Here is an 18948-nt window from a genome sequence, read left to right on the forward strand (position 1 = left end):
CGCGGCACCGATCCTGGCAGACTCTATCTTTTTACCAACGGCCACGACGAGCAATTAATTGAGCTTTACGGTTACCATGAGGACTGCTGGACGTTTCTTCCCAAGGCCAGAGACGAACGACTCGCTCAAGGTTAAGATATATATTACAAGCCCCGAGAGTTTGTTCATTCACGTTAAGTGGACGTTTGCCGAAAGGAGAAGCCCCGAGCTTCTAAGCCGGGAAGACAATGAGCAGGTCATACGGGATGTGTGAGATGAAATCGGGTCACTGGGGTTTACCTAGTAGGGAAGGAATAGGCAAGGAACGAGCCCTACCATTCAACATAGCAGAGGAGTGTGGAATTTGAATTCTTGATACGGCGCTTTTCAGGGGTTTGCTTTATAGAGCGATAGGGTCATCAGGATATCGTTATCACCCACGACTATCAATTACATAAATACTGCGTCGGCAGTCTTCCCAATTGCGAAGTTGCAATAGGAGCATACTCTCCAGTCGTGCACGAGAGATCGAAGGCGCGGCTTTGCCCCAGGCTTTGAGGGGTGGTCCTTGCTGAGGAAATGCTAGAAGGTGCCATGATTAAAGGCTGGATCTGGAGGATGATCATGGGAAGAAATCTAAAATTTCAAGCATTTGGGAAACCTGCGACATCCTGAGTGTGGTATATGAATGGCGCGGAGCCCGAGCATTGGGGTTTCGAAAGAGCGGTGGTGGCACTTTGTGTTGGACGGATCATGGGATTGGGCTTCACAGACGGAGAGCAAGGAGCCCCAGAGGTCTCGGGAGTTGAGCTCTGCTTTTGTTTGGAGTAGGTCCGTATACCTATCGGTTGTTCCATCTTTTTCGTGGCTTTGAGGGACGGAGAAGGTGATGGGGAGGAGTTGGTGGAGTGAATGGGACGTGGGAAGTGCTCGAGTACCGTACCTTCACTGTCCTGACAGTTTCTCATGTTTCGAACGGTATCCACCGCACGTAATAATCTCAGTCTGGTCGTTTGTGGGTCTTTGAAAGATGAAAGGTTCAGCTCCAAACCAGCAAATTGTTGGCTCATCTCAACGATGAGCCTCGCTACAGCTGCGCTGAACAGAAATGATCTCAGAGACTTATATTCTACGAACTTTAGCAGTGAGACATCTCTTTGTATATCTGATAGATGCAATGATGCGCTGTACATGTTCACTGAATCTCTAATCCTGTCCTATGCCGCTGAAATGCTTTGAAAGCGTCATAACACGTGCCTCATTCCCACATATCTGTTTTCCACACCCGGGGTGTTGTCGTCTCCACTTAGCTCAGGTTAAATCCAGCTCCAGCATTCACACTATACAACAATCTCTCCCTCAAAACCTTTTCTTCCCTATACACTGGCAGCTTCAGCAGATTGACGCACGTGCTCGTACTCGGTAGCCGCGTCTGATCGCTTCCGCTGTCTCGGATACTAAACTTCGGGTTCAGATTGCCGAATCCAAGCAACGGCGCTCGAGGCGTGCTAGTCACAAACTTCAGCACCTTCTTCCTGTCACTATCTTCAAGACTTTGCAGGACTTTCCAGAACATCTGTACGCAAGGATGTTCGGCACCGTCATCTCCAATGGCATAGAGACCTCCGTATTGTGTATTGGCTCTGAGATCAGAGACAGAGATCTCGGAGCTAGCGCCACCAACAAGGGTTTGCAGCTCAGACTGGTTGAACATGCTCAGCCAGGAGGGGGAGATGATGGTGCCGAGGCCACGGAGGAAAGCCGAGGTCTGGAGATGTGGTTGGATTTGGAGGCGATGACGAGCCATGTAGGAGATGTAGACTAGGCGATTCTCATTGGTGACGGAGATAGAAGCTCCTGAGGGACGGAGTTCGCGGGTGACCTGTTTGGTCTCTGTGGGGGAAGTACGGATGGTGTCCGTTACGGCAAAGTTGAGGGAGAAGTCTTCAACATCTCCCGGGTAGTTCTTCAGTTGCAGCTGGGAAGAAGTATTAGTAGTAGTAGGGGAAGGTTTAGCTGGTCATTTTTGAAAGTATTGGTACATACCAGTCCTTCGTAGAGCCCTTCATCAAGGTCTCTCAGGTCATTGAGATTGGCACGATAGCCTGATTCTTTGGTTGCAGACCCGGAGCCTCCAGTTAGGGCCCATTTCAGAAGAAAGAAAGGTGCAAAATGTATATCGACCAGAATGCCTTCGTAAAGGCATTTACCAATGATGCGTCCCAGAAATTCGTATCTTCGTAGTAAGTCTCTTATATTTTCGTTCCAGTCCAGGGAGCCTTCCTTGTACATGGCTTGCTGAAGGGTCGCTTTCCGCTCTTCCACGGCAGAAGGGTTTGGATAGAGCAGGTGCTGATCGTTCTCGATGAACAGTGCTTCCATGCCATTGACGGCGCCAAAAGCTTCGTTGGTCACACTGGTGAGGAATTCTTTTGTCACACCGCCGCCGTCGATGCCCTCCTCAATGGTATCGAACTTGTCCACGAATCGGATCTGAATCGGTTCTTTGAGGCCTTCACCTAGGTCATAGAACTGAGCATATGCGTCTTCGAAGATGTGCTCTCTTCGAACCTTGGCGCGGTGTTTGCTTATATCTCCAGCTGCGGAGTTCATTTGCGCAAACCTCCACATGTCGGGATCTGACGTGCCCCTTCTTCGGTGCTGGTCCAGGGCAACAAAATGGCGGAAGATTTGAACACGAGTAGCGAAAGGTATGAAAAAGGGCATGTTTTGTAGAATCTCCAGTCTCGGTGCAACAGACTCGAGCTGCTTTCTCCTTGAGGTCTTCCGCTGCTGCCTTTTCAAGCGCTCTGCACGCCGGACTTGCTGTACGTGTGAATTACCAATGAGGGCGAACCCATCGTCATCATCGTCATCATCGTCCATGTCAACATCCCCTCCGACCTGACTATTGCCATCGGCTTCATAAGATTCGTAAGACTCCTGTATCTGATGTCTATGTTCCTCCTCTTCTACCACGGCAGAAATAAATCGGTCCATCTCGAAATACTTTGTCATCAACCAATGGTCTCTGGGTAGGAACTTTCGACGAGAGCTAGGATACTCTCAGCCAAGTCTGAACATAATCATACTGCCACGATAGGGACCTACTCTCGCTCGTATACCATGCGGAGTACACCAGTGACCAGACCTTTCATATAGACTAGAGTCATGCCACTTACACCGGCGATTGACATTTCTTGCAATTTGGCTGAACCTTCGTCTTGTCGGTATTCATTCTGTGCTGCTTTGTTGCCGCCAAAGTACTCTGCAAGGCTCGTCTTCACTTCTGCTGCCTCAATTCCGGCAATTTCTGAAGCGTTCCAGTACATAGAGAATGAGAGGTTCTTAAGGAAACTGGTCAGCTCTTTGACTTGATCGAGTGGCAAAGCGCTCTTCCTTGTCCACGACCATTGGTCATTATATGCAGATGTGCCAGCAAGGAATTCCTCGTCATCCATTATTTTAAGGACAAATGTGTACAGCTCCAGGAAGAGGAGGATCACACGCCATTGCTGATCTCGGGACTCGTCTGCAATAGAATATGATGGTTTGTTTTCTCGGATCTGAGGCTTATCTGGCCTCAACATGCTTACTGTTTCCCGAGGGTCCTCGCTGATCATTTGGTAAATCTTGCTTTTGCTTGCAACCTGGTAGAAGTACTTTATAGCCGGGAGTGGCTCTGCAGCGTGACTTGCCTGGCTGGACCCTCTTGCTGTTGAACCACGGAATAGCCACATCCGTATCTCGTCCCCACGACGTGGAAAGGCTCTCAGCAGAGTTAAGGCATAACTTGCCAGCGCAGATGCCTCACTGGGCGTACCTGTTACACCCTCACTTGAAGCGGGCACCACGTCAAAATTTGCAAGAAGGCTGCTTACGTTCTGCTGATTTATCAGGGTTAATATCTCGGAGCTCACAAAGGATGGCAGTGGTTCAACAGGACTTGCTGCAGGAGTGGAGATGCTGCTACCAGACGAAGGTAACCGATTGGACACTTCTATCCGTGAGCCGATGTCGTCTGCTAGGAATGATATTAGTCTTGAGACAATCTTAACATATTGCACATCCGGCGAGTCTGTAGACTTTTGCTGGTCAGAGTAGGCCAACCGGCGAAAATATATGAAGTAAGCCAGTAGCCAAAGAAGACTTTCCCGGCTTTTAAGCTGTAGTATATCGTCGTGTGATGAGGGTGACAGAACTTTATTCAGTACATCAGCCAACGTATGGTATCGTATTCCACGACCAAATCCTTCCAGGCCACCGAACACTGCAGGAAGACCTGGTGTGGCCAGAAATTCAGACACAAAACCTTCGTAGCATTCTTCGGTTCTGTCACTGGTCGGCTGGAGTAGTGCAAGAGCTGCTGACTCTATCGAGGGTGAATTGGAGCATCGACGGCCGATTCCTGCTTCGGCTAGCGTCCGAAAATACTGATGCGAGTAAGAAGCGAGCTGTCTCGGGATAGCAGTAGCCACAACATTGAGAAGAGCTATCAAATTGTCCACGGTGCAAGTAGATAACGGAGGAGTCCGCTTGGCACTCAGTGTTGCTAGAGACAATTTCGCCAGACGTAGTAAAGGGTATGTCCATACGTTGGCCGGATACCCACATGGCTGCATTTGAAGGGACTGGAGGTATCTGGTTGTGAAACGATCAAGGCGCTGGATATCAAGCTCGTTCCTCAGCGAAGCAAATTGTACGAGCAGTCTGAGCGAGCCCAAACACTCATCTTCCGAAGCGTAAGCAGCCGGCGCAGCAAGCTGGGATAGAGATCCACGGGTCTCTGAAGGTCCTCTAGATTCCCACCCTTCTCTGTTGTCCCACTCTTGCCTCCAAATGACCTTGGTCTGCTTTCGTCCCTTGTGCCCTCTCCATGTCTTCTGAATTTTAGTCGCCGCAGGTGGACGTTCCCTCTCTTGCTGTCTCAATATCCGCTCATGCTGAGCTTGAGCGAGCGCATTTTGCGCGGTCTGCGGGGATGAGGAGGTTCGAGAGCCAGGTAACGCAGCGAAAGGATTGTTGTTACGACCTGAGAGGTTCACCTGTCGCTTGGGCCGTGTGCTGCCTGTAAAGGACGGAAACATTGCTACTGCTGGACTTCGGATCGCGAGGCGGCCCTGGATGGGTGAGGAAAAACTTGCAAGTGACACAGAGGTAACATGCTCGATGACAGTGATCGAAAGAATCTTGTTGTGGTCTAATTCGCCACAAGACTTATTAAGGCGAATTCAAGCACCAGATAGGTACGCGCACGGTGTTACTTCTAATATAATCCTCGGGCTTAATTTTTTTATATCCGCCACACCACAGTGTTCCGCTGTCAGTGAAGAGGCTACTAATGGAAGTCGCTACAATCTAGTCTTAGGAGGACGGCGTTGATGTCACATTGCGGTCTGTATATTTCTTCACCTAGTCTTCGAGCTGATCGGAGCTTCGTTGAAGTACATTGAGTGAAAGTTTCGTCGAAAAGGGCTAGACATTGGGCAATATGTCAGATATGAAGTTCACCACCTATTCTGCGACAAGCCTCCACAATGAACCTCGTTGTCAAAAACCCATATACTTGAAAAAGGTATAGCTGAATCCGACTGAAGAAAGAATTTATGATTGTAGTTGCTGTAATCGTTTGAGGAGAAAACAAAGGTAAAAAGTTACCGGTTAAATATCGGTCGGTCTTGCCATGCTAGCCGGACACGCTAGAGAAGAATTTCCTCTTTCACGATAATCTCTTTTTTCTGCAGCTTGCTCTCACATTATAAGTAACACAACACCACGTCCACCGTCTGGAACATACATCGTACACGTTCCTCTATCTTTGCACTCCTCCCCTACCAGAAAACCCTCGTGACATCAGAAAAAAACTTGAAAACACCCCCAAAAAATCAATAGTAAACTGAAGCTGTGTAAGTGTCACTTGACCGCGCAACAGGCTCCACCAAAGCTACTTCTGCACACTTCTCCATCTATCTCGTGGCAGAAGGTCATCTCTAGTTGCTTCTAACTAACACTGCATCATCCAGCACCCCTCTCCACCCTCTTCATACCTCATACCGGTCCACATTGACCAGCTCAATCCTTGTACGTCCTGAACACATTTCTTCCCAGTCGCTTCACGAAGTTTCTACAAACTTCGGTCGCTGCAGGCTCCTCTGGCATATAGTCCCCCAACCGTACTAATAAAAGCAAGCATAACAGTATCATCACCATGTCTGCCGACGCTGCCTCCGGCTCCCCGCCTTCGCTTGAGAAGCTTTCCATCGATGACAAGTCATCCGCTCCTACCAACGGACTGCCCAACGGTATCGACACTAGCGTTGGTGGGCCACAGTCTCCAAGCGATCAAGACGCCCTCCAAACTCCAAGCTCTGCAGCTCCAGGCGGAGCTAACCAGCCTCACTCTGCGTCACTCTACGTTGGTGAGCTAGACCCCAACGTGACCGAGGCTATGCTCTTCGAGCTCTTCTCTTCTATCGGTCAAGTTGCTTCAATCCGTGTTTGTCGCGACGCTGTGACTCGTCGCTCACTCGGATATGCTTACGTCAACTACAACAACACTGCGGACGGCGAGCGCGCCATGGAGGAGCTGAACTACACTGTCATCAAGGGGCGTCCTTGTCGTATCATGTGGTCCCAGCGCGATCCTGCTCTGCGCAAGACTGGTCAAGGGAACGTCTTCATCAAAAACTTGGATACTGCCATCGACAACAAAGCCTTGCATGACACTTTTGCGTCTTTTGGTAACATTCTCAGCTGCAAAGTTGCTCAGGATGAATTCGGGAATTCCAAGGGCTATGGATTCGTTCATTACGAGACTGGAGAGGGAGCAACAAACGCCATCAAGTCCGTAAACGGTATGTTGCTGAACGAGAAGAAAGTGTTCGTGGGATACCACATTCCGAGGAAGGACCGCGACAGCAAGTTCGATGAGATGAAAGCGAACTTTACCAACATCTATGTGAAGAACATTGAGCCTGAGGTGACAGACGAAGACTTTCGAGCACTCTTTGAACAATATGGAGACGTCACGTCAGCTTCCATTGCTCGAGACTCGGAAACGGGCAAGAGCCGTGGATTTGGTTTTGTCAACTACATCAATCACGAAAATGCGGCCACTGCCGTGGACGAGCTGCACAACAAAGACTTTAAAGGCCAAGTCCTCTACGTCGGTCGTGCACAGAAGAAATCTGAGCGTGAGGAAGAGCTTCGTAAGCAGCACGAGGCGGCCCGTGTCGAGAAGGCGTCCAAGTATCAAGGCGTGAATTTATATGTCAAAAACCTGGACGATGATATCGATGATGAGAAGCTCCGGGAGATCTTTGCAGGTGCTGGAACGGTCACTTCTGCGAAAGTCATGCGAGACTCTGGGCCTGATAGGACCGATTCTCCAGACAGTGAGAAGGGCAAAGAGAACAAGAAAGAGTCCACGAAAGAGGCTGAAGAGGAGGATGGCGGAAAGAAAGATGACGAGAAAGAAGATAGCGAGAAGGACACCGCCAAATCCACCAAGCGCCCACTCGGCAAGAGTAAGGGATTTGGTTTCGTCTGCTTCAGCAATGCCGACGAAGCTACGAAAGCCGTTACCGACTTCCATCAGAAGATGGTGAATGGAAAGCCACTGTACGTTGCAGTGGCTATGCGCAAGGAAGTCCGCAAGACGCAATTGGAACAGAGCATTCAAGCACGTAACGCTGTTCGTATGCAGCAAGCTGCCGCTGCCGCGGGAATGCCAAATCAACAATTCATCCAGCCTGCGATGTTCTACGGCCCCGGCCAGCAGCCTGGCATTGTAGCGCCCAACGTTGGGCGCGGTGGAATGCCTTTCGGACCCCAGCAAGGCATGATGCTTCCGGGCATGCCGAGTGGTCGTGGTGGCCAATTTTCTGGCATGCAGCCTCAACAAGGTGGCCGTGGTGCTATGAATCAACAGCAAATGCCACCTCAAGCCTTCGGTATGCCTGGACAGGTGCCGTTCGGTGCCATGCCTCAAGGTGGTCCTGGCGGTTTCCCCACCGGTCTGGCGTATCCTCAGGCTCTAGCACAAGTACAAGCGCAATTAGGTCGCGGTGCGCAAGGTGGTCGCGGGCAGATGCAAGGTATGCAGGGTCTCCAGGGAATGCCGCAACAGATGATGGGTCTTCAAGGTATGCGCGGTAGAGATGGCCGTCCCCAACAGTTCCCCAGCCAGTCAGGTCGTGGCGGCATGGGCATGAACATGGGTATACAGCCAGGTCAGATGGGTGGATTCCCACAGCAGGGACGTGGAGCTATGGGATTCGGAGCTGGCCAACAAGGTATGCCACAGGCATCTGGAGCTGGAGCACCGTCTGCCACTCTCGAAGCTCTTGCCGCGGCACCGCCAAACCAACAAAAGCAACTACTTGGCGAAGCAATCTACCCCAAGATCCAAGTCCTGCAGCCAGATCTGGCTGGCAAGATTACTGGCATGCTACTGGAAATGGACAACCCAGAATTGATGTCTTTGTGAGTAATCCCGTTAATCGCAATGAGCGATTTCACGTGCTGACAAAATTAGGATTGACGATAACGACAAGTTGCGCGAGAAAGTCGATGAGGCACTTGCAGTCTTCAACGATTACGTCAAGACTCAAAATCCCGATGGTGTCACAACACAAGAGGGCGTCTCTTCAGAACAACAACCTAATGGCGAAGAAGAAGAGACGAAGGCATAGACTATGACATCCGGCCCATCACCCAGCAGCACCTCCTGCATACCCGTACACATCCTCTAGCATTTTTCATGATTAGATTCTCTCAGCATGTCGCTAAGCGGATGATTCTATATTCTCTTCATAGCCCACATTGTCCTTGGCAGCTGAGCTGACAAGGTGCTTGGGCCTGGCTCTAAAAGCCATACCAAGACTACCTTTAATATTTCTAACGACTTCGCTGAGAGGGTCATGTATCATAGAAGGTGCTCCTGGCCAGACTGGTACATCTTACAGGTGGACGCGAGCTTAGGCTTATCTCGCAGGGATGGAAGGAGATATGGAAGCTATCGTGCTACCATTGTATGATAGACGTGCCAGGTACCTATTAATGAAAACTAGACTTCATTCAACTTGCTACGGAGACTTGATGTCACAAAAATGCTCAACGCTCCAGGGCTAGCGCGATTTGATGGGATATTTGTGACTGAAGTGTTTTGTGTTGCCGGGTTCATCGAGTCTTCGTGGCTGAGGTTTTCTATTTTGCCAGGTGAATCGAGGACTAGCGCCACTTGGCGGCATCCTTGTGTACCTGTACAGACCTCATTAAACCCTTTCACGCCTACCCCAACTTCTTCTTTTATTCACTCCACGACAACACCACCTCAGGACTATCAACATCACTCAATCTCTTCGTTTTACACTCGTCATACCTGATCATAACATGGTTTATAGATCATAGTCCTATCCGGAGCTTACCAAGCAGACAAAAGTAAGCCGTATCCCAGTCCCAATCTCTCACTGCAGTCAAGATCACCTCCCCCTGGTTTTCTCATTCGACTCCCACCCTCGACTCACAAAGCGCAAGCCAAATTCTGTTCGATCGTCAGACGGTATGATATCAATTGCTCTGGCAAAGTGAGCAACGTTCACTCAGTATAGCTTGTCACCTTGGTATTGCTTCTCAATTTGGCTCAGTCAGAATTCTCCCCATGCAACCCTCTTCACCTTCAGGAGCCCCGAGACATTACTGACGCGCGAGTTCTCTACAGAAGTCATCAAGCTCCAAAGCTCCCGACTTTTACGTCACCTCGCAACAGAATACACCTTCGTAATTATCTAATACTCTTTGCTCGGCTTCGCATTTATTGACTAACTTTCTCAGTGATAGCACGTTCACTATGTGTTCATGAATGCAATAATGTATACATACATCTATGTACGCGTCTCGGTGAGGCGGAGACCGGTAAGTTACGTCCCTAATCTCCGCGAACTATGGGCTTATACACTTCAGGTGCGGGAAAGACCTTGTCGTACGGAATCCCTCTGGTAGAGTTCCTGCAGACTAGACCTCGCATCCAAAAGATGCAAGTCCGGTGGGGATGGCTGAGCCATTCGACGTGATCATTGCACCGACGCACGAGCTGGCGATTGAGATTCATGCCACTCTGCTTGACTAATGCTGGAATGAGAAAGTCCGTTGTTGCGTGGTGTACGGTGGAGCTCCATCAGTGCACCAGATGAACAAGCTCGGCCAAGGCTGCGATATCTTGGTTGCTACAACTGGACGACTCCTAGCCATCCTGAGGAAGAAGGCACTGCAGTTCGGCAACCCGAAGTACTGTGACATCCTTTCTCTGGATAATTTGAGTTTCATTGTCTACGATGAGGCCGATGAACTACTGTCGGAATCCTTAAAAGATGTCTCGTCGAAGATGTCCAAGACGAAGACATTCAAAGACGAAGTCGACGAGGTTGAACTGCGCCTCCCAACCAAGAAACACCTCTACCATTGGTACTTCTCTTCCCAGTACTCGAAGGAGCAGAGTCTTAGAGCTGAGGGGTTTATGCGCCTCGAATAAGGCCACTACGATGAAATTGACTTCGACCATCCGAAGGAGGACGCCTCACAGTGCTACACTCTTGTCAATCAACAATTCGTCAAGTATGGCAAAGTGGTCAGACCGAAGCTAAGTCGCAACGGAAAAAAGCTTGGCTAACTCCATGGCATTCATTTCGGACAGTCTTCTCCACGCGAAGGCAAAACACTCATTCTACTCCGCAAGAAGAAAGATGTTGACATACTCGAAAACATCATCGCCGGAGACATGGTGATCAAATGCGAGAAGACGCACGGCGACATGATGCAGGTCTATCGCGAACAAGCGATGTTCTCGTTCAAACATGCACATGTAACTGTCCTGGTCGCCACGATGAAGCTCTGCGGACGAGGGATCAATGTCTATGGTGTGAGCTCGCTCATTTTCTCGGATCTGGCAGACACGTTGGCTGAATACAAGTTCTGCTTGGGTCGTGTCGGACGCGTGGGACACAAGGCTACAACCATAGCCTTTTATCAAGATTTCTCCGGTGTCATGGACGAAGAACTGTTGGTTGTCCTACAGAAGAACAGGCAGACAATTCCTCCAGGCATGGTTGAGGCCTTTTCGCCGTACTCGAGCGATGATATGTGGGCGCATTACCCTGAAGCAGCCGCGAGAATAGTCGCAGACTCCGACGCTGGGCCGGGTTGGGGTACTGCAATGGATGCTTGGGGCGCTGGTAATGCATCTGCAGACACGGTCGAGGGAGTTGATGCTACTGGAAACGACGCTGGACAGGAATGGGGTGCTACAAACAATGCCTGGGTCTCACGTTGACTTCGTGCATTGGGGCAGATAGACAAACAGCAAGAGCTCAACTGTTCTATCAGAGAACCTGGCGGATGGAAGACGACAGTATCGGATAGGAATGGCATTGATTTTGAAGGTTGAGCTCCGACTACCACGCTATAAGATTATATACGCGCTAGAACTTGGATGATGCCTCTACCACCGAGATGTGTCACGATCTAACAGAACTTCCTCACGCAGAATTCTGAGAGCAAGTCAAGTGTAAAGTATCGGCAAATGTCCAAGCCCGCCAAGACCTCCGTAAGCGCCCAGGGTTTGTGACCTATCCTCCCATTGGCCAGCCATGCCAACCCCTGATGCTCCAGTTCCCGCCCTAGCAGAACCCTTTGGCTCTAGCTGATGCAAAGAATAGAACGCCCTCCCTCATGGCATGTGATCTAGAACTCTCCCACCAATTGCACGCCAGAAATGGCACATTGGAATCTCGCGCTTCTTTCATCCTGCCTTTGCTTTGCGGTGCGCATTCTGTGTCTGCAGCATGTCCTCTCCATTGACCCTGGTTGATTTGGCAAATCGCATTGCCTTTGAGCCCACTTTCACCCTGGTGACCCTGTCGATGCGATAGCCAACAGAGGCCTGCTGTGAGGCCTCTATTGACCCCTGGCCCAGTGGATATGAGTCTGCCTCACCCGTATAACGTCTCGGGAGGACCAGCAGGAATAGAAACACCTCCTCGACGGCGTCAGACCCCCAACCAGCCCCCAAACCTCCTCACGACAAGTCTGGGAAATGCACGCAACGCTGGTCTTGGACTTGGACTTGGAGGAGTGGTACAGACACCCATCTCCAGCACTACTCTGAGTAGCCCATTCTCTGCATATCCATCTCCAGGTGGAGCCATGAGAGGAGCATCGCCCACGGCCTCCCGGTCCGCTTCTGGCTTCAGTGGTCACTACAATCCTCAACAATGGGGTGCGGTGAACAGCGTCAACATCTCCCCCAATTCAATGTCAATGGCAGGAGAGCACAGGCAGACAAGTCAATCATCGAGGACAGCACACCTAGCTCCCCGTCTTGTGGGACCTGATGGTAAGGGTGAATCCTATCTGGCCAGGACCCAACTGATGAAGACCGGTATAGAACCAGTCGCTTCTCCACCACCACCGTATTCACCTCGTCGAGATCAACAACCTCAGGACTCACCACGCCGCACTTCAGATATTATCTCTCCTGCCGATACTACATCACCTGACACCGAATCCTCACGTTACGGTACGCCAGTGAGCGCCGCTACAACCTTGTCGCCGGACCTTGTCCCACGATTTCCTGGGGGTCGGTCCCCTTTGATACGCCAACACACATCTCCAAATCAGTCTCCAAACGCTGCATCGGCGCCTTCATTTCCTCCTCCTCCAGGACCAGGGCAGCGGATACGCGCAGGTTCCAAGAACCATGCAGATCGTCTACTCTCTTCATTGACCTTGAGAGGAAAAGCCTCGAAAGTATCATTGGCCAGTGATGCTATTGATGCACTGCAGGATCATACAGCTCAAATGCTTGCTCAAGCATCCTCAGCTAAACACAACGATCCAATGGTACACCCACCAGCAGCTAGAAGGGCTGCATCTACAGGTGGAATAGGCCTAGCTGGGGGATCGTCGCGCTCCAGCAGTCATTCACCTAGTCCAGTCACCTGGGAGCCGAATATGCCCCTGCCACCGCCTCCACCAGGGCCTCCCCCAACATCTGCGCGTTCACAAAGTCTAAATCGACCTATGGAAAGCCCGTCTTCCGGATTGGTACCCACGCTTCCATTCCGGTCCAGACGTCCGCCTGGCACAGGAACTAGCCTTGATACGGTACCACCGACTCCAGCGGACTGGAGGGATGAAGATGGCACAAATGATCAGGCACCCCGTTCGCATGGGCCATCGCCGTTGCATATAGATACTGGTAGTGTACTACAAAAGAGACGGTTGGGGACTGATTATCCATTGACTGCCACCGCTGGGGCCTTAGCCCACCCACGGAGAGACTCCTCAGCCGGAGGGTTGTTTCGTAGCCCTGCAGTCAGAAACCGTAGTGCGATGGGTATCCGAGAGCGGCGCAGTGAGAGCAGAAATGGCAAGGGTAGAGCTGTGGAGGATTCCGCTGTCGAACCTTCAAGCAGTGTGGCTCCATGGGCAGACGGTCTCGATGTGAGACCAGCCAATCTGGTTCTGTCAGCTTCTCAAATGGATGCCTCGAAGCAAAGGATGACCGCAAGGTCTACTCCTAAGAGCGGTAAGAGTATGCAGAGTCTGGATGGCGCATTGAACAGCCCGGAAATCCAAAAATCCTCTGGTAAAGCTGTGTCGTTCGTCTCGTCGTGTAACACGCCACAGCCAGGATCTAGCCGGTCACAGCACTTCTCAGGCACTTTGATCTCTACGCCTCTTTTCCCCCCCGGCAGAGAGACTCTAGACCGATCCACCTCAGCTGTCGCATCGCCTTCTTTACCGCTGCAAACGTTCTCAGTATCGCCCCCTAAACGACTGAGTGGTCCTTCCAAAGCATTGTCTTTGATTGTGCCGCCTGGGCCTGAACAGCGTCCTGTGTCTCATATTCTTCACACGCCAAACCTCGATGACTCCATGCAAGTTCCTCTGACCCCATCGACTAAGGCAGCTCAAGAACCACTAGAAGACCTCCTAGGCCCTGAAAGCCCGAAACTCTTTGCTGGACGAGCCATTGAACGACATCGAAATTTTGCAGAACGTGAAGCAGCAGCTGCCAATGACTCTGAGAGGCTCGATCTCTTTGTCCATTTCATGAAAGCTGAGTCGAGGATACGGCGAGAGCAGTACGCCTCTGTTTTCGAAGAAGACGGCATAGAGGTTGATGAGTTGACACAAGGCCTCTTCGGGCATTCCAGCACTGATAAATGCCTTCACGATCGGCATCAAAGTCTATCAAGGCAGAATATGTCGAAGCGGACAAGCATTGCATCTAGTGCTTTGGGAGACTCCTCCTCACAAGATGATTCCTCCGCCGTCAGTCGGAAGCACGAGTCTCCCAGTAGCGCCACCACGAACAGCAGCACTCAGCAGCGGCCAGAGAGTGCCTATTGGAAAGACTATGTACCATGTCTTTCGCCTATAGCAAGTATGAGTATTGTGACTGGGCAAGATGAAGATTCAAGGGGCAGAGCTGCTAGCCGTTGGTTCGAAGATCATTCTCATCCCGGCGATGGCCCACTGGGTGAAGCTTTCAGGGTTCTCGAAAGGTCAAAACGCGAATCTAAGTATATGGGGGTGCCTCAAGAAACACGCAACCCACCAGCACTTTATGGAAATCGAACTTCCGTATCAGCAGGGGGCGGGCAATGGCAGCCCTCAGGAGCGAGTCGACAGCCTTCATATGGTCCAAACCAGTACCCCCCAGAAAAGACTGGTTTGCATGAAGAAGATTCCTCTTTACCTCCACCACCTTTCCTTCCCCCAATACCCTCGTCTGCACCAATCACTCCTGACCCGAGAAGACTAGACATCTCGCGGCTTGTGACACTCCCCCCACCGTATCCGCGACATCACCCAGCAGTCAACAACAGTCACCCAGATCTAGCAGACGTACGGGGCGTGGTTCGATCACTTCACGAGAAGGAGGAAGCAGAAACTATTACAAGTTCTTATCGCACGCAAGTCCTCGGAAAAAGGCAACGAGCCGAATCATGGTGCAAGCATCAACGCTCACTGCACAGACAGGATATCGAGTTCCGCATTGAGCACGGCGAAATCTCTCAAGAGGATTTCGATGATGCTGAGAATGAGCTAAAGGAGAAGATTGCAAGTTCCGAAAAAGAGATCATTCAAATAGATTTCGACCTTTACCAGCACATTGTCCTCACACCGCTGCATGCACTCTTCTCAGACCGCATCAAACTAGCCGATGCCTCCCTTGACAAGCTCAGCAGCCGCCTCTTCTCGGATTCACAGTCGCAGAACCCGAACCTGCCTCAAGAAGAAGGCGATTTTCAGCCCGAATTGCTGGAGAAACTAACCCAGCTAAAATGGTACGCACATTTCAGAGTTATTCTTCCCTATTTTCTACCAAATCTTGAGCCACAAGACATAGTCTTGGAGCAAACCCCTGCCCCTACTCCTGAGGTCTATGTCGTTAACCCAGCTTTCGTGCCTTGATTAAGCAATGCTGACTCCGATATCGGCTTAGGCTCTTTGAAGCCCGCGAGACTTTGCATCGGCAAATCTATGATCTCCTAAGCGAACGTAATGATAGATATAAAGCTATCGTACTCTTTCCCTACAAACAATCCCAGAACCGGGAGAAGCATGTGGAAGCCGAATTCTTCTTTGCAAAAGACGCGCAAGAACGCAGATCCACATTTCAACAAGCCGTTTGCAAGCGTGCTCAAGCTTTCCTGTCTGTCATAGAGAACAATGTGAGCCGTGGCGTCGAACTCCAGCTTTCCGCTTTCTGGGATATTGCCCCCTCGCTCCTCGAAGTCCTGCATAAAGTGCCCTTGCAACTGGACGGCTTCGAGGTCCAGATCCCAGCGGACGAATATGCCGAAAACCCATCCTACTACGACCATCCACTTCAATATCTCTACTCACTCCTCGGCCACGCGGAGAAATCGACATATCAGTTCATCGAATCCCAGATCAATCTCCTCTGCCTCCTCCATGAGATACGTTCTCACGCTTTAGCGGCTAGATGTAAGGTCGAGGCGCAGGGCAAGGATGCGAGTTGGGCGGCGGAGGAGGAACAGAGAAGGGAGGAGACGAGGTTGACGGAGGATTTGAAGGAAAAGGTTGGGGTTGTAGAAGGCCAGTGGGAAGAGGCGTTGGGAAGTGAGCTTAAGGAAGTTAGGGAGAGGGTTCGAGGGGCGTTGTTAGAGGAAGGGGGGTGGGATGATGAGGGGGACGAGGTTTAGGGTGTGTATAGTGTCGACAGAATATAGTCGATGGGTTAGTCTTACAGTCACTTCCATGGCCTGAGGAGGCAAGGCCTTGGTTCAGCTATGTGGCAAGGACGAAAGCTTCGTTGACAACTTGCATGCCTTTCACGACTGGATGGCAATGTTCCCTGTAATCGATCCCAACAGAAAATGAAGCCGAATCATGACATAAGCGGAGCCGTGATACTCATTGTTTTACAATAAAGGAAGGCACCCTTCTAATTCCCGCTGGCTAGCACTCGACAGACCTCCAATCGCAGGCCACTCAAACACTTCATCATCTGGCGTCGCGTTATGATCAGGGCTTCCCGTGAGAAGATTAGGGGTATCAACGGATATCTGCCGATGCACGAGGGGTGAGTCTTCCTTCGGAGTCAAATTGACATCAAAGTCCTCTTCTTCCAGCGCCACTCTACCATATATACAGCATATTTTATCCAGAATCGACGGGTCTGGCTGCCGTCCTCGATGTTGTTGCGAAACGTGCTCGATGAAAGCTTTCTCGCCCCGATATACGTTGTTCGAAGGTGGCTGGATGCCACAGAAGACGCATTGGTAATCATACTGCCCATTCTTGACTTTGGATAAAGCGACATGGCATTTGGCTAGAAAGGCCCATCGATACTGCACAGCGTCGGATACTCGAACGGTATCATCGAACGTCCAATTCTTCCCCTTCCTACAAGCTGGCCCTTCGTATGCGCATTTGGAGCTAGCACAGGCCCAGTAGTTGGATTGGCCTGTCATGGATGTTGATTGGTTGCGAAGATTGACGCTTTCTTTGTCGAGGCCTACTTGCAGCTTGTAAGCGCCTTTGCAGTAGCCACCGTATGGGTGACGGGAGCCTAGTAGGGCGCTTTGGTTGGTCTGGGTTGGTAAGCAGATTGGCGAGATTGTGTGGGCTACGTTGTGCATATGGGGCTGTGTTGCATCCTGAGTTACGTTTGCCGTAGTTCGTCTTCGAGGCATGAATGGGAACTTCTTCTGCGTCCCTTTCGATTCTGGGCGCGTTCCGCTCTCTGCCACAGGTGGAGCATCTGATTTCGGTTGTTTCCGAGGCTTGTAGGCGGCTACCCTCCGCATGGGTTTCGGCTCCCGCAACGGTCTTGGGGGGTCTTCAACCGAGGCGGCTTCTCTTCGTGGCATGTACGCCGTTATTCCTGTCGCTGGGCTCAATTCTGGAGCAGCGGCTTTCTTAACGCCACCGTTCGAAGTAGAAGGCTCTTCTCGCCATGGGTTCTCTTCATCAATTGACAACTCAGAAGATAACTTCCACAGATCGTCAGCAAAGTCTCTTGGGGGAATAGAGCCTTCTGAGGTCACCCGCGAGGATGAATTTCCTGTTGACGATACATTTCCTCCAAATTTGATGCCTGGCGGAGAATCATCGAGCGCTGATTCTCGTGAGTTGCTAGGTGCGAGGCTTCCCGAAGCTATTTCCGATTCAAGTTTGCGCGTGCTTGAGGGAAATACTCCCCATTTTCTCCGCGCAGAGACAGGCGATTTGCCGGGGTCTTTCTTCGATGTCGAGTCTTCAGGTGGTAGGTTTCGATCAAACAAAGTTGGAACAGGCGGACTTTTCGCCAAGACCTGGGATGCCACCTGATGTGAAGGAGCAGCACTGGTCGGATTTGCATATTCCCATATGGATCCTGAGTCTGCCGTAGGTTCCCCTATCGGCAGCTGCATGTTTTGCAGAGGAGCTGCTTGTGCCATCCGCATATACAATTCATTGAGGACGGTGACGGATTGAATACGTCCAAAATCAGAAGCGTCTACTAACATGTGGAAGTCCGTCATATTGTCATCTTCTGATGCAGACCATAGATGTCTTAGGAGAGTCCCTTGGAGGACAATGAGGATGTTCTTGAGAGCTTCGGTGGCTATCTCTAAAGCTAAATGTCAGTAAATGGCTTATAGGCTACTACGCATCAGTACTCACGGTCTCCAGTAGCAAATAGAGACCCATATCTCTCGATTCCATTGTCCTTTGCTTGCTCCACGGCTATAGGACCTCGCTCCAATGAGCTCTCAAGTGATTTTGTTGGCGCCAATGCTTTCTTCGCAGCTCGTTTCGCCTTGATCTGTTTTACAATCTTTCCACCGTCTTTGTAGGCTGATACCACCGCGGCAACGCAGCCAAGGACTGCAACAACTTCCATCCCACTCATGATGAACGCCCGAAAGGTAAGATGTCAGAGGTCCCGCCGAGGTTCTGCTGCCAAGGTTTAACGTGTGGAGGAGCGGCTCCCATGGAAGTTAGGATGATCGTGTCAAATAGGCGCCCGGAGGCTCAAGGCTGCCGTCGATGGTGATAGGCCAAAGAATCGTGCACGGCATTGAGTTGCATATGCAAGCCATTGGCAGCCATAGTTCCAACCAATGTATGAGGATAAGACATCAGCTTACAGGATGTCATTGAAGGTCTGCTTCATGTATCATCACCCTGCCTTTTGTCCGATGATCTTATCTTTACAGACCTCTTCCAGTGACGCCTACAATCGATAATGAGGTTGATGCAGTCAGCATGTACCTCCACCCTCTACTTGTAAGGCTGATCGGCGTTTGCTTCGGATTATGTCCGTGCCTCGGCTCCTCTTTTTCAAAGCATTCCATCTTTTTGGCGTTTTTGGCGCGCCTCAAAAGACCAACAATTCCCCTCAGAATCGCATCCTTTTCCTTGAGCAGTAGAGACTTTAATGAACCTAAT

General features: G+C 50.8%; 4 protein-coding genes across 4 annotated transcripts; 2 read left to right on the forward strand and 2 right to left on the reverse strand.

Moving 5' to 3' along the window:
* Nucleotides 1-1285: 1285 nt before the first annotated feature.
* On the reverse strand, nucleotides 1286-5066 carry HO133_002249 (uncharacterized protein; the record flags this gene model as incomplete). The annotated part of the gene is made up of 3 exons (XM_037293176.1): nucleotides 1286-1957; nucleotides 2026-3034; nucleotides 3091-5066. 3 exons carry the CDS (start codon nucleotides 5064-5066, stop codon nucleotides 1286-1288), a joined length of 3657 nt encoding a protein of 1218 aa, XP_037150829.1.
* A 1121-nt stretch (nucleotides 5067-6187) lies between these two features.
* Nucleotides 6188-8672, forward strand: HO133_002250 (uncharacterized protein; the record flags this gene model as incomplete). The annotated part of the gene is made up of 2 exons (XM_037293177.1): nucleotides 6188-8463; nucleotides 8516-8672. 2 exons carry the CDS (start codon nucleotides 6188-6190, stop codon nucleotides 8670-8672), a joined length of 2433 nt encoding a protein of 810 aa, XP_037150830.1.
* A 1177-nt stretch (nucleotides 8673-9849) lies between these two features.
* On the forward strand, nucleotides 9850-16214 carry HO133_002251 (uncharacterized protein; the record flags this gene model as incomplete). Its single annotated transcript, XM_037293178.1, has 7 exons — nucleotides 9850-9894; nucleotides 10169-10475; nucleotides 10512-10606; nucleotides 10673-11239; nucleotides 11507-11594; nucleotides 11951-15332; nucleotides 15491-16214. 7 exons carry the CDS (start codon nucleotides 9850-9852, stop codon nucleotides 16212-16214), a joined length of 5208 nt encoding a protein of 1735 aa, XP_037150831.1.
* A 219-nt stretch (nucleotides 16215-16433) lies between these two features.
* Nucleotides 16434-18409, reverse strand: HO133_002252 (uncharacterized protein; the record flags this gene model as incomplete). Its single annotated transcript, XM_037293179.1, has 2 exons — nucleotides 16434-18127; nucleotides 18181-18409. The coding sequence occupies 2 exons, from the start codon at nucleotides 18407-18409 to the stop codon at nucleotides 16434-16436; spliced, it is 1923 nt and encodes a 640-aa protein (XP_037150832.1).
* Nucleotides 18410-18948: the final 539 nt, after the last annotated feature.

This window comes from Letharia lupina, assembly GCF_014066315.1.
Source record: "Letharia lupina isolate WasteWater1 chromosome Unknown contig_14, whole genome shotgun sequence".
Classification (NCBI taxonomy): Eukaryota; Fungi; Ascomycota; class Lecanoromycetes; order Lecanorales; family Parmeliaceae; genus Letharia; species Letharia lupina.